The sequence below is a fragment of the Antennarius striatus genome, chromosome 8 (genome assembly GCF_040054535.1).
Source record: "Antennarius striatus isolate MH-2024 chromosome 8, ASM4005453v1, whole genome shotgun sequence".
Lineage (NCBI taxonomy): Eukaryota > Metazoa > Chordata > Actinopteri > Lophiiformes > Antennariidae > Antennarius > Antennarius striatus.
This window is the reverse complement of record NC_090783.1, coordinates 21,005,720-21,020,736: the sequence shown is the minus strand read 5'-3', so window position 1 is coordinate 21,020,736 and position 15,017 is coordinate 21,005,720. Positions and strand designations below refer to the sequence as shown.

Here is a 15,017-nt window from a genome sequence, read left to right as displayed (position 1 = left end):
TTTGCCATCATCTCTCCTGTCAACATGTCTGTTCCTGTGACAGGTATGGAATAGTTGAGAGATTTACTAACGTGTAACAGATGGTTTTCAGAGGCAGGTTGGCATGGAGGAATAAAGCTGGTTTTTAAAGGATCATGATCTATGCACAAGTGGGAGGGAAGAGTCCAAACCCAGCTGCTATACTGCGGGCGTTTGTCGACTCGAGACTCTGGGGTTCAGGGTTTGATGTAGGGTTGTTCTTGTTTTGTCTCTTGCTCAAATTTCCTCCTACTTCCCCCTCACCCATCCCTTCCTTGTTTTGTTTTTTTTGTTTTTTTACCATTTTCATCATCTAATGTTTAGCAAAACTTTACATTGCATCGTCATGCTGTGTAATCCTTAACCAATGACCGCTTATCCTTCTGCTAAAGCACTGTGGGTTGTACCGAGAAAAAAAAAAAAAAAAAGCCCATGACTTTTAAGGCAGTGTGTTTTTGTTTTGTTATTTTATGGGGAGGAGAGCGGGTGGGGGAATGAGGGTACTTTGCCTTTGCTTTTCTTTTTACTTTAAAAACAAAAAACAAAAAAAAAACCATTAAGGAAAAATGTCTGTAACTGAAATACAAAGTTGTGGCTTTTAATGTTGTTCTATTTTCTCCTCATAGAATGTGATTGTTAAGGACATGCACCGGAAAAAAATGTTTCCATGTATTAATGGAGCTTCTTTCGGACAATATTAATAAATTACGAATTTTCTTGGCTGTTACTGTGTGTCTTGTGCCTTTTTATGGGGTTTTCTTTCCATCCTTCGAACGGAATATTTTGAACGCATACTGAATATAGGCAAAGAGACATTAGAGTGACTGTATTCTCGTGTGTTGTTGTAAATCACTGACCAGGAACAAGTGGTTAGCAACCTGACTTTGATCCAATTTATTAAGAACATCTCCAAGAACTAATGCAGTCTAATTAACGCAAGGTAAATAAGAGAAAATAACACATAAAAAATATCGTTGCATGACAAAATGCTGTGTGACGGAAGATTTTATACTTGGCAGCCAATATTTAAAAAGGTTGGAACAGAAAAATTCAAAAAATGTAAAACTCATATCCACACCTGAGACAAAAAAAGTTTAACTCATGAGGGTGGAGAGTTGATCAAACTTTTCATACTCCTTCTGAGGAGCGACGGCCCCCCTGGGGCTTTCATAATGATTTCCAGCGCAGGATTTCATCACAAGTCGGTTTCTGTTCTCAGAAGCTTCCACTTCCCCCAGATGTAGGGGAACCAGTTTTCGACTGGTGGTCTGCACCCCGGACATCTCCTCGTAGATGGGGGGTTGGGCGTGGGGCTTGACACTGCGGTGAGTTTTACGCTGAAAGTCAGCAACAGGAGGAAAAACAAATCAGTGAAGAGAACAGAGAGATGCCGCCGTCTCGACTTCCTGTGTTAAAATCAGTGATTCTCTTTTTTTCTTTTTCTTTTTTGATGCAGCATCCCAAGAAGGGAGCAGCTCTGACCTTCACTATGCCATATTCTGGAGTTACTTGTAAACACAGAATAGTCCAATACAATCCCCTCAAAACTGGACTGAAAAGTAACACGGAGGTTTCACTGCAGTTCCCCTGAAATTTAAGAACATTCTGACAACTGACTGCAAAAAAAAACACAAAATGTGGTTTTGTGGCGAGCAGCAGAGGAACTCTTTGGAACGCTTTCAACAGGCAGTTGGTTTTCAGGTTAACACGTCAGTTTTGTTTTCTTCCCCTTCACTCTTGAGTGCTGTCAAAGCAGCATGTTTACTTCATTTTTACTCACTTGATAAACTAACAAAAACACAAGGAGGATGAGGAGAACAGCCACAGCGGCGAACAAAGCATACAGCAGGGTGGAGTAGCGGGTGCAGCCGCACTGCTCTGTGGAGAAGCAGAGATGGTCACATCATTTCTGCAGGAGACAAATAGAGCGTTAGAAACCACACTGTTCAGTTTCCTCTCTGTGCTGCTTAAACCACCCAAGTTAGATTGTGAGATACCTTCCGGACCAAATGGCCACCTTTCCGAGTCACCGAAAACAACACGTTTTCACAGAAATGACAGAAAACAAGGTCAAGATAAAACAAAGCCCTCAGAGGCTGCAACACCCCTGAATTCAACATTTTACCCTGAGCTACACATTTTTATGCCTCTGGCTTCCTGAAAATGTTGCCTTTTGTTTTGTGGTTATGTACATATGATTATCAAAAGACACAAAATACATAATTGGGTTGTAGCTGGGATTTGTTTTCCAGATGTGATCAAAATCATAAAACTAAAAAAAAAAAACCTTATTCCCGTGGAAACAACATCAAGTAAAATGTGTGTGAGGGATGAGACTCAGATAGGAGTCAGAGAGGGTCTGATCTGAAAACAGCATCTACTCATTTCTGACCTTAACATGATATAGAAGAGGGGAAAAAAATATGTACATTGTTGGAATATTTCCTGAAGTTACAGCATTTTAATTGATATCATCCACGGTGTTCATGTGAGTAAATCCTAACATATCAGAGATAGAATGATGGGAAACAAATGAACGGAGGTAGAAAACGTATTAACGTCAAAGTAGAACAACGGCTTGTATGAAAGGGGTTATTCCAGTTTCAAAATCCTGACAATAAAAAAAAATTAAGTTTAAATAATCTGGCAATCAAGTCACGCTGTGACCCACCTTGCACAGACAGGAAGAACACTTTTCTCCCTACGTGGGTGCTGTCGGATTTGCCCCGTAGGAGCAGCTGGCAGCTGTACAGGCCGCTGTCTTCAGGCTGTAGCTGCTGGAGGGTCAGGTTGTAGGTCACGCCGGTAGGGCCGAGACCGGGGGACAGGTGTACCCTCTCAGCAGGAAAGTGGGACGGGGAGGACAATGGAGCGCCGCTGTTGTGGTGATGCTTTGAGTGGTATAACACCTCCCAGAGTCCCAGATCTTTCCGCCGCTTCAGAATCATCCCTTCCACAGCCAGGCCCTCCCCGTTTGTGGTGAGACACGGGAGCATGGCCGAGTTCCCGGCGCACGTCTCTACCAAACCTACATCCAGAGAGCCTGGGGTGTCTCCAGAGGGGGGGGTTGAGGGTAGGGGAATAAAACTCAGAATATCACCTGTGACACATTTGAACTGAGGAATAACAAGGAGATTAATGGAACTAAAATACAGTATTTTCTGCACTATAAGGCGCACTGGATTATAAGGCGCATCTTCAATGAATTACCTATTCAGTTTTTGTTCCATACATAAGGCACACTGGATTATAGAGTGCACTGGATTATAAAACGCATCTGAGAACTCATCTTCAATGACTGGTCTATTTGAAAACATTTTTCCTATTTCAGGCACATTTGATTATAAGAAATTGAGAAACTTAAAGGCTTTTAGTCGTGCCTTAGAGTGCGGAAAATACTGTTTTCTGGCTCATGTCCATCGCTTCTGGTTAACATGAACAGATTTGGGGTTTAAGTCAAGGTTAATAACGGAAAGTCCTCAATTCCTCACAGCATCTAGACACATGCAATCAAGGAGCACATGAGTTGGAAATGTACACTGAACATAACCTTCATAAGTAAACATCATCATCATGATCAACAACAAGACAGAAGATATAAATAAATAAACAAATAAACAAACATTGAATTTGTAGAACGTTGGGTATTGATACTAATATTTGTTGTTACAGCCAGGAACACAAGTGTTTTCTCGATTTCCCCGTTTGAAGGTTCTTCATATATTGTTTCAGATGTGAAACTGTGTTTCAGATGTGAAACTGGTTGATATGGTTGTGTCATTCATTGTCTGGCCTTCACACCAGTGTGACTCATTGTGACCAATAAAATGCAGAAGGAGGAAAGATTCCAAACATCTTGGAGATCTAAAACCGCATTTCAGGAACAGTCTAGTCTAGAAGTTATCGTTCATGTTGTGTCAGTGTGGGAAAAGTTGACCTTTTTGTTCACCAGAGGAATTAACTCACCTTCACCGGCGAGCAGGAGGAACTCCGTGTCTCCGGGCAGGTGGAGGTCTTCCCCTGAAGGGTTATCCACGATGAAGTCACAGACGTAACGGTCCGTGTCGCTGGGCCTCAGCTGGGAGATGGTCACGTTCACGGAGTGTGTGCTCGGGTCTCCGTCCACCGTGATGCGGGTTTTGTCGTCGGCGTTCCTCGGAGTGAAGTCATTCTGCGTGTATTTGAAGAGGACTTCACTCGGATGTCGCCACACACGCTTCACGTAGAGTCCCAAAGGCGCGGGGTTCCTGCGCTCCAGCGAGCAGCGGAGAACCGCAGCCTGCCCCGCATGCCGCTCCAAGATCTGGACCTCGTGACACACTTCATGAAAACAAACAAACAAACAAACAAATAACATGTGTTACAACGTGTCTAAATTCACGCTTGAGTTTTATATATTTTAAGATTCCAAAGTGTTCAAAAAATAGATCATAAAGCATCAAAATTTCTTACACTAATGTTAGATTTATATAGAAGTTTAAAAAAAAAAATTTCATGAAAGGAAAATCTTTGTCACCCATTTTAGAAGTCCTTGCTGTTATCTTTCAACATGTGTGGTGGATAAATTAACACCTCAGAGTATATAAATAATAATAATAGTAATAATAATAATAATAATAATAATAACAATAATAATAATAACATAATAATAGTAATAGTGATAATAATAATAGTGATAATAATAATAGTGATAATAATATTAATAGTAATAATAATACTGATAATAATAATAATAATAATAATAATAATAATAACATGTTAATTATCAGTAAGTAAATAATACTTTAAGTTAAATAATTTTACAGAAAATAAACTACTGTCAGAGGGGATATGACTTTACTTTGAAATGCAGTTATAACTATTCAGGCAGAAAGGGAGGAAAAAGATCAGAGCAGTTCAGTGAACTTACATCCAGTCTGTGTGATGCACAGAGCCCACAGACAAGCCAGGTACTGGATCCCAGTCATCTTTAAGGCTGCCAGAGGAGACCAGACATGATCCCGAGGAGAGAAGGTGATGTCAATCATGACAGAAGCAACAAGCGCTCAACAGTAGATGCTGTAAACTGAAAGGATCTCTGTGAAGCTCCACCTTCTAACCTCAACAAAAAACAGAAACGGAAGTAAACATAAGCATTTAATAAGAATTAAAGATGTAATAAACAGCGCTCAGGAAAAAAAAAAACACCCCTCCATTCATTCATTCTAGTTTCCTCATTATGTTACTGCTTATAAAAGTCTCAGTAACAGTTTGACCCACATAAAATGACTCGATCATAAACAATATTCCACTAATCTTTAGAGTGTAGTTCTTGTCATTTGTAACTCTGTTATTTCAGCTACAGTATGTTACTGTATCTCAGAATAGTGAATATCCCACGACCCCTATGAATTTAAGCATTCCTGATCTGGAATATTTACTGACACCAGATCAGATTTGACATGTAGATCTCGTAAGAATGCTATTCACTCCAAGCATCAGCTACCCATGATATTAGGAGGAAAATCCTATTTATTCCTCTTTTCAAAATTGTTTAGAATTCTCTCTACATTCAGTTATGAATGATGATCCAGATCAGATTATCACTAAATTCCAATGGCTTGTTTTTGTACCCTACCATTCCAAAAATGCATGTATGTGTGTGTTTGTGTGGACACTTTTCTTATTTTTATTATTTGCATGAATTGTCTTAAACTGCTTTAGAAAAACCTTACAAATATTTCCGAGTGTGTAAAACAATATTCCGTTGACAGGATGTCTGCATTTACTGATAATGAACATATTGAGGAAGTAAGAACTGTGAAAAGCAGCTTGTTCTTCTCGGCACCACTCATCATTTTGGACTGTAAGGAAGCTCCTAAACTTGTTTACACATCCAATCACAACTTATAAAGTAGGTCCAACTGGGAAGAATTGAAATTAGCTAATTATTGATCATAGCAAGGCTGTATTTGAATTCAGTTTGAATCTAACAATTATTTATAATGCATAAATTCTGTGGATCAATTCAGAATTATGAGTATGATAGATAACTTTACCGAGTCAGAGAACACAAAAGATACTGACTGGAATGAACTGCAATCTAAAATACATTTAGCTATTCCAACAGTAACAGCTGTTGGAATATGGTTCATAAATATATATGAATGATTGAATTCAAGTAAATATTTTTTCCCTCATGAAATTAGTTTTTGCCTTTCTTCTCAATAGTTTATGGATATATCTGTCAGATAACTGGGTTTCAGCTGAAGATTGTCACATCTCATGACATTTGTATTGCAAATGTGACACAATCAGTGTGAAGTTGGGAAGAGGATTTTAAGCCACCAAGTGGATTTAAGGTACAGTATTCCGTTCCAGCAGGAGTGGATGGTAGACATTTGTTCTCATCCTGTGCATGTTCATTATACGCCACATATCCTTTGACATTCATTTACTGTATGTCCAGTGACTTGTCACAACTTAAGTTTAATTTTCATGACATTAGTGCAGGGAGGACCTCTGTATTTCTTGTGTAAAATATTTCTTAAACAGAATGTACACAATTTCCCACTTATGAATTGAACTGTCTTTGCTTATTATCCTGCCTCTTTCCCTATATTGATTTTCCAAAAACAAAAATCCAGCAATCACAATTTTTCCTTGGGCATTGTGGGCGCTCATCCTCGAGTGCAGTCGAACCAGGAAAACTTAATATTAATTTCTGTGTCTTTTATTTTCATGTATCTCAGTTTAAAATGTTTCTTTGACTATCATATTTCAATTTCACTTCCAAATAAGTTGAATAAAACAATTGAAAGAAGAAGAGGAAGCACAATGTTGCAATTACTTTATTAACATAAATTTGACACAACTGCAAAGTAAACCATGTGATAGACATTAACAAAACTGCTTGAATCCATTTAATACACTTGATCCAAAACTAAGAGTTTGATAATATGACTTTTGTGACAAGCATACAGATAAGGAATCTGTACTATTCATAATTTTTCCAAACCACATACAGTATATCTTCAGTTTACAGCCCAACATTCCTTAACATCAAAGAAACACTTGTCTTGATTACTGATGGTTCATATGTAATAGACAGAATCTGAAAACCTTGAGCCACAGAACCAGCTGTTAGGTGAGTGGTTCCCAGCCCTTGGTCTGCACGTACAGGTCGTCAAAACTTTCAGATTTCACCTCCTCAAATCTAGATATGCTTGGTTGTGAATGCGTTTTATGTTTGGATGATCATCACAAGGTATGTAACCGAATCTCAACTCTGAGAAGAGGTGAACTGGGAATGTGGAGTTTGAAAAACATGGTTTTCACCAAGCAAGGAGGGTAGAATGAAACAAGGGCAAATTTGTTTTGTGAAATACAGAATTTAACATCCAGGATTTCTCAGCCACTGCTTTTATTAACCATTTAAATTTTGTTAAGTCTTCCTACTTTCACAGGAACACCTCTTTAAGAGGATACCAATATATTAAAAAGTGGTTCTCATTATGCTGACCCCACTCATTAAAAGAAATCCCACAATCCAACATTTCAGGCCGACTACTTACCGTACTAGTCCCTTTCACACCTTGCAGGTCAAACCGTCGACATTGTTGCGATGCATTCACTAACACTTTAACAAAACTCCTTCACAAGAGTCGGCAATATCTTAAAACATTGATAACATCCTTTTGCCTGAAATACAAAATTTAGTACAAGGCCTAGCATCCAGTAGTACAGTCCTACACTAGAATAAAGATCAGGTACTTACTGGGTTTAACTGACCTGTCATGCCAGCTGAGTGGGTTTTTAGGCTGATATGGATGGGCTACAGACAACAAAAACAAACACAAAGCAGTAAGTGATACGGGCAGAAGGAGAACTTGTGCCACTCTAATTACTACTTGGTACTTGTAGCACTTTTTTTTAAAAATCCTTGTGTGCACCAGAGACATGGGTTACATCTCTGATTAATCCGGTTCAATTTCTTCAATCCCTTGTGTATAAACACCTACAAAACACACGTTTCTCTGCAGATGATCACGTTACACACTTAGACTAATAAGGATAAACACAACAAACCCACCCAACAATACTGGCACTGCAGAACACAAAAGTGCAATGCTACTGCAGTTAATGTAGTATTACTCAAGGTTATAATCTGGGGAGGGTCCTCTTGGGATGGAGGCTGTAAGGCTTTGGAATTAGCAAATGTAGGATCTCATAGTCATGACCACTTAGAACTGGTCAGAAACGGACAGACCATTTCAGGTATCCTCAGGCCTAAAACTGACAAACCTATAACGCAATATACGTAAGGAGTATGATTACCCCTGTTTTAAATTATAAAAGTAAAATAAGAACAATTTACTCTTAGAAGATGATCTGATCCAAATTTAATAGTGCTTCTGTATTGCTGGGTTTGTTGTTTTGCTTGGGCCCCCGCTGCCATGACAAGATATAAACTTGATTATGTTCATGCATGATTCAGAACTGGTATGCATGTACAGACATTAAATGAGTGAGAAATGAAGTTTAGTTTCCCTTTCAATGTTGTTTGAGTGTTCTGCATCCTACCAGTCTCATAAGCGACTGCAGTCATTTCCATTTATCTCAGGATAACATGCAGAATTTACCACCAGAAGTTGGCCAGCATCTTAGCTTGTGGGCCGATGGTCTAGATGCTCACTAAATATTTAGTCAGTGTCTGAAGTCAAATGTTTCATATACCAATATCCAGTTTTATGTCGATGTAAGATGGACTCCACAATGGACAGATGATGGCAAACTTGGTTTTTGAAAACTTTCTACAAAAAAAAAAAAGGAACCTTAATTTAAAAAAATAAAACCAGTACAAACCTTCGTCACTCACCTCCATGTATGTCAGGACAAACCAGATATGGATTTCAAGATGAATTTTATTACAACAGTCCCATAAAACATTACAAAGGATGCATACAGGTACCCTTTTTACCAAGAAACATTAAAAACAAACCTGAAATAAGAATAAAGCTATTGACTCATGAGTCATGAATTGATAACACTACTTGGTTGGAATCATCTTTATCACTGAGACCCTCACCAACCAAAGTTGGGGACGCAAGTCCAACAGCACCTAAGCATGCTGTGAGGGCCTCAATCAATCTACCAAAAATAATAATAAAGAAAAAAAACAAAAAAACTTATGTTTACAAGAGAAACTTGCCTTTGTAAGGGGTTGGTACGTTCATGTTACTCCAGCAGCTTCAACAGAATTATGAATCATTTTAACACACTTCACTTCTATTAACCTGAGTGAAACCTATGGGGAAAAAAATATCCTCACATGTAATCAAATAACAACAAATAAACTGTCAGGAATTCATGTTGCGTTTGGCTGTTTTCCAATAATGTAACATTAAATGTCCACATGCTCTAACAAATAAATGTTGGTCTTCACCACCACTGGTCTGACAGCTCTTGTCTTGCAGCTAGCTTTCAAAAAGCACAAGGATGATAGAAAGGTGTTAACCTCAAACCTAATGTGGTGGCTGCTTTGCTGCTTCAGTAGCGTCCAGCTGGAGACATGGCGGGCGGCCTTATACCCATGGGAGGGCCTCCCTGGTAAGGGGGCACCATAGGAGGTCCCTGCCCATATGGTGGCATTCCTCCAGGCATGTAGCTTGGCATGCCCTGTGGAGGAGCACCATACTGACCTGCAGAGAGCACAGGAAGAGCAGTGTGCTGATGCTGCAATTCAACAAGTATTGGGGCTCATTTTCATTTGTTCATTGAAAATAAATTTATTTTAATTTAAAATTTAATTACAGTGTAAACATGCTTTCTTAGTAGAATGATTGTGTTGCTAACAGATTTTATGGCGGCGCATCACCCAGCTTCAAGACCCATTTGAAGAGAACCATGGTATTTTTTTCTAACAAGTGTTTCCTACCATGCATGGGATGCCTCATTCCAGGCTGCTGCGGTGGCATGCCTTGCTGTGGGGGCATTATGCTGCCCACAGCTGTCACCGGTGGAGCAGCCACATGGGCCTGGCCGGGCCTGGGTACGAGACGCTGGTAGCGAGGCAACTGAGCCTTCATCTCTTCCTGAGGGAGGGGACAACACACACAGCAAACACTCAGACTAAAAATAATAGCACATAATAACCACTCACAAAAAGAAAGACAAAGAATTGGGTACCAATGTTGGTGAGCCCTGATTTCACACTGAAGGTATTAAGTTCAGAATCTCCCTTCAACTTAACCACAAAAGAGAAACTACCGAGTATAAGATCTTACAACTTAAATCCATTTGACAGAAAGCAAGTGCTGCATTAACACATCATTCCATATTTATACTAAAAAATAGACTGAGGCTCAAATTATGCTACTGCTAAGTCATTCCTCATTACAAGTACTATTGTATATATCAGTCAATTACTTACTGTGAAAAGGAAATAACAGAAAGCTCAAGCAACTTACCAGTGAGATATCCTCATCAGGGTGGATCAACTTACTAGTTGCACTCGTGGTGGTGAGGGTGGCAGGTTTATTGCTCACTGTGGCTGGGGGCTTGGCCACAGTGCTGCTAGAAGAGTTAGAAGAAGCAGAAGTGGAAGAGGAAGAAGAGACAGAGGACTGGGTGTAGGCCGGAAAAGTGGCTTTTGGAGGGTCGGAGGCAGAAGGCGTACTATGGGAGTTGGAGGCAGCAGGTCCTGAAGTGTTCTGCTGGGCCTGTGTAAACACACAACAAGAGTAACTGACAGGTAAAATAAATAAAATAAAACAAAGTACAAACTGTAGCTTCCAAGACCCCAAAAACGTATTCTACTAAATTGTTAATATTATTTATACTCCTGCCTGTAACTATTTGTTATTTTAAAAATTAACCAGTGACACTGAAGTTTCAAAAATTAAAAATGTAGTCACTGAATCAGGTCAAATAAGATCTACTTAAAAAATTGGAAACCATGAATCCATTTGATTTGTCAATAAGGTTCCATCAGAAAAAAGTTTTGTCAACCACTTTACAGGTACACTGTCCACATGCTAAATCTGCATGAAATTGGTTCAAGAATGTCAATCCAGCAGTCAGTCACTTCTTTGATGAAATTCAGATCCTGAAAAGTATAACTATTTAGAATTCAGACTGAGGAGGAAGCTGACAGTGTTTTTCAGTTATTTCAAAGCAAATCAGTAGATTCCAGAATTCATGCTTCACAAAGTTAGGAGCCTTTTTGCACCACTGCTATGCACCAAGCACCATTCTGTGTTAACTGAAGCACATGCACTGAAATAAAGCTCACAGACAAAGAGTATGCTATTTATGTCAGAGATGGTTACACTCTGACACCAACATCATGGTAAATATAATTGTTTTGATGCACGAGTAGCCTTACAAAACAAATACACCCTATTTTACAACTTCGGAATCTACAAGCATCACTAATAAATAGGCAACATGCAGCCGCCATATACTCCAAGTCAAAGTCGTGTCTGTGAGCATACTTGTGATGTGTTAGGAAAGAGAGGCTGGGAGGAGACAGACTGAAGGTCTGCAGGTGGAGAAGAAACGGCTGCTGTGCTGCTATGAACACCAGAGCCCATCTGCAGCATGACGGAAAGGAGATCACAGCATTGGAATGCAACATGTCTGAAAAATCTATCCAAATTAAGAGAACAAAATATTCTAGAAATTATTGCGACTGGTCTGAAAGATCACTAAATGAGGTTGCGCGAAAGACAAAACAGGAACATCTGACTAAAAGAAGGAAATGAATATCACGACCCAGAGGTGTGGCAAATCCAAAATGTGTGCCACTGTGTGCAATGTTGATAAAATCCTATAAGATCCTACAAGATATTTGACTTTCAAAAACACCATTTCAATTTCCTAAAATGTTTTTGTGCTGGCTGATACCCCCACCTGTGCTGCGCTGGGGAACAATGGTTTGGTGACAGCAGGCTGGGCCACTGGTGCTGCTTGGCGACTGGGTATAGCTCCTGCTGTGGGGGCTGGAGCCATATGGGGCATCCCTGGCCTTGGGGCCATGTGAGGTGGCATCCCTAAACAATCAACCCAACATGTAACTGTTTTACCATATATTGAAAACACATAATTTTAGTGGTGTTTGTGTTATAATAATCAAATAAACAAGGTAATTCTCACTATATGGGTTTGAATTTTTAAGCTATTCAAACCATCAATGGTTTGTCAGATTTTTATTTGTACAGTTGGAAAAAGACTATTTCTACGTTAATAACAAAATATTACTTTGTTAATGTAAAATGGATTTTAAAAATTGTAACCAAAAACTCTACTAAAACTCACCAGGGGGTAAACCAGGCATGCCTGGCATCATGGGAGGCATCATTCCACCCATTGGCATCATACTGCAGTAGGAAATGAGACCAATAAGTTCAATATATTAGTAAAATTATCCATGAACATGAAAAAGTTTGAGTTCTTCATAAAATGAAAAAACTCTCACCCTGGCGGCATTCCATGCATGGCAGGAGGCATGCCGTGCATCATAGGAGGGACGCCTGGCATTATAGGAGGCATTCCTGTAACATAGTAGAAGATATGTTAATTTAACCAACATTTGACAAAAGGCATCAACACAAATTAAAGACCACATATTAAATTTATTTTGTGTCTGGGTTTTTTTTTTTACTGCTGTACCACATCAAAATTACATCTTTCAACACTTCTTTAAGACTATAGGGTACTGTAGTGCACTTTGAGCTTGTGTAAAGCTGATCCAGTGTTTATTATTACTGTTATAGACCCTTGCCTTGATATCCTCCATGGTGCATCCCGGGTGCTCCAGCCACAGGAGGCATCCCAAGCTGGGCCATTGGAGCAGCGTAACCAGACTGGGGCTGGACCGCAGAAGCTTGTGGTATTGAAGGCCCTGCTTCATCATCGTCATCGTCATCTTCATCCGAGTCATCCTGATTGTTTGATTTTTTCTTTTGACTCTCTGAAAAAGGAATTATTTTAAAACTAAACATAGCACCGATGTCAAAACAAATGAGCACATTTGACTAATCCTTTATTTATTTCAACTACATCCCCTGATCCAATTCAGACTTTAGTGGTAATGTTTGTCAGAAAGTATGCATTTGAGGGACTTCATGGGAGACGATCTGGGTTCCCACTGTAGCGGAGGTTGGTGACGCTGCATGGATTACAACCTACACGGTCCCTATGATGTCTCGCCCTCAGAAACAATGTCATTACAATGATTAGTATTGCGGCACTGGATTTACACTGGGAAAAGTCCCTTTAATATGCATCCTTTCATACACAGAATAGATTACAATAAAAAAAACAATTAAACCACTGCAGTGTTTCTTGAACTGAAAATATCTAGCAAGGATACAAACCTTGTGACTTCTGTTCTAATGTCCTCCGTCTCTCCTGCATGTCCTTCTCCGGAATCCCCTCCATTCCATAGATCTCTAACTCAATGTCTGTTCTTCCAGGAATTGCATTTGGAACACTATCAATAGTTTCCTTGTGTACCTAAAAAAAAAAAAATCAATGCAAGCAACGGCATATTGTTAAAACACGCCCGACATTCATCAACTGGGATCCATGAGTTTTAAAGCTGCTGGTTAAATAATCTACCTGCATGCAATGAATAGCCAAACCCGGACCAGTGTAGAGCTTCTTGTGGCAAATGTGACATTTGAAATGCTTCGCCTTCTGATGCTGAATGAGGATCTTTTCGTCATCAAAATCCCGATTACAGTACCTTTAATGGGATGTCAAGGATATTTTGTGATCGATAAGTCGGCGCAAGTTGTGAGGCCTTCAGGCTTCAGTCATTAGCCGTGGCCCGATTCGTTAATCCGTTAAATAAATACTGTCTATTAGCATCAAACCACAAACAACATTGGTTATATTTTCCTTTTTTACCATGTGTACTCAGTCTAATCCACAACTGTGATACATTCGAAGTAAACACTATCCATACATCAGGTATTAATTCAAAATTCAGTGCGGATAACAGCCCGACCGAGAAGCTAACGCTCCGTTAGCGATAAAAGCACGGCCCTTCCTTTTGTCAAGCTAACGCGAAGCCTCATCATTTCTCCGTAGCCATTTTGCTTTCCAGTCAAAAGGATACCAGCACCATGGCTTCATCTGCTTCTTCTTTTTTCGCCCCATATTTAAGGAATATCGAAAAATAGGCCGTAAAACACAAAAATAGTCTTATTATCTGTTCGATAACAGCATGCTATTACTTCTGTGACAACGCCGAAAATGGCGCTGCGGTGGAGGAAGTTATAGTGGATGGGAGGATCTCGCGAGAACAGGAACGTCTACGTCATATCACTGGAATGCCGCGAGATTTGGAAACAGACAGGTAAATGGTCGTCTTCTTTATTCCATCCTGTGGGAGAATACTTTAATCTGGGTAGCTGCAAGATATCAGCTGACACTGGATGTTTGAAAGCAAATGAGTCAAGTTAAATTTTTAAACCAGCGCTGTAAATTAATGGCTGTGGACGCCACGATATTGCAGTATATCTGTAATATCTTCAGTGCGGCCTCCTCGTCACCAGAGGGCGACAGTAAGCCGTTCCATGCTGTACAGAGGGCTGCATCTATGAGATGCTCCTGTGCTTTTGACCACTTAACAGCAGAGCTGCTGCTACTGGAACAAAACAACTGGCTGAGGTAGAATGTTTGTTTCAACATATTGTGAACTTCTTCAACATGTTTATGATGATTGCCATCCCATGAATATGCAAATAAAACAAAACCTAATGCAGTTTAAAAGTAGACAAGTACATTACCTCTGATGTTTGCGCTCAAAACCTGAGCACACCAAAGATCATATTTTGGGTAAATTTCACATTGCAATAAAATTGTGGATTTAAATTTCTCTTTTTTCACTATTATTTTTAAAATTGATCTACTTCTATTTTGAGATTTTATTGGGGCACAGTCGATCAGAACTGTGGTACATGCTCAATGAGAAGGGATTAGGTTTTATAGAATTGACCAAATGATCATCT

The 15,017-nt window shown here is 39.5% G+C and overlaps 2 protein-coding genes across 4 annotated transcripts; both read right to left on the bottom strand.

Annotated features, from left to right (window-relative positions):
- Window positions 1-911: 911 nt before the first annotated feature.
- On the bottom strand, window positions 912-5,087 carry cd7al (cd7 antigen-like). 2 transcript variants are annotated; one of them, XM_068320956.1, is made up of 5 exons: window positions 4,928-5,087; window positions 3,985-4,338; window positions 2,690-3,061; window positions 1,799-1,896; window positions 912-1,355 (listed from the first exon to the last, which is right to left on the bottom strand). In XM_068320956.1, exons 1-5 carry the CDS (start codon window positions 5,043-5,045, stop codon window positions 1,113-1,115), a joined length of 1,185 nt encoding a protein of 394 aa, XP_068177057.1. In that variant the 5' UTR covers window positions 5,046-5,087; the 3' UTR covers window positions 912-1,112. The 2 variants fall into 2 exon arrangements, with proteins under 2 accessions (XP_068177057.1, XP_068177056.1); XM_068320955.1 differs by having other exon boundaries at window positions 915-1,355; window positions 2,690-3,070.
- A 1,777-nt stretch (window positions 5,088-6,864) lies between these two features.
- znf207b (zinc finger protein 207, b) lies at window positions 6,865-14,264 on the bottom strand. 2 transcript variants are annotated; one of them, XM_068322189.1, is made up of 11 exons: window positions 14,123-14,264; window positions 13,621-13,747; window positions 13,377-13,515; window positions 12,782-12,970; window positions 12,476-12,551; window positions 12,316-12,377; window positions 11,911-12,050; window positions 11,493-11,591; window positions 10,467-10,718; window positions 9,935-10,091; window positions 6,865-9,698 (listed from the first exon to the last, which is right to left on the bottom strand). In XM_068322189.1, the coding sequence occupies exons 1-11, from the start codon at window positions 14,161-14,163 to the stop codon at window positions 9,547-9,549; spliced, it is 1,434 nt and encodes a 477-aa protein (XP_068178290.1). In that variant the 5' UTR covers window positions 14,164-14,264; the 3' UTR covers window positions 6,865-9,546. The 2 variants fall into 2 exon arrangements, with proteins under 2 accessions (XP_068178290.1, XP_068178291.1); XM_068322190.1 differs by lacking the exon at window positions 11,493-11,591 and having other exon boundaries at window positions 6,867-9,698.
- Window positions 14,265-15,017: the final 753 nt, after the last annotated feature.

Excerpts from the sequence above, each read along its gene's own strand:
- znf207b (XM_068322189.1), bottom strand. The coding sequence starts at position 14,163 with ATGGGGCGAAAAAAGAAGAAGCAGATGAAGCCATGGTGCTG. Across the intron at positions 12,971-13,376 it reads ATTAGAACAGAAGTCACAAG|AGAGTCAAAAGAAAAAATCA; the intron begins GTTTGTATCCTT and ends TTCCTTTTTCAG. Across the intron at positions 12,051-12,315 it reads CATGCCTGGTTTACCCCCTG|GGATGCCACCTCACATGGCC; the intron begins GTGAGTTTTAGT and ends TTGATTGTTTAG.
- cd7al (XM_068320955.1), bottom strand. The coding sequence starts at position 5,045 with ATGATTGACATCACCTTCTCTCCTCGGGATCATGTCTGGTCTCCTCTG. Across the intron at positions 4,339-4,927 it reads GTGCATCACACAGACTGGAT|TGTGTCACGAGGTCCAGATC; the intron begins GTAAGTTCACTG and ends GTTTTCATGAAG. Across the intron at positions 3,071-3,984 it reads CCTCCTGCTCGCCGGTGAAG|ACACCCCAGGCTCTCTGGAT; the intron begins GTGAGTTAATTC and ends CCCCCTCTGGAG.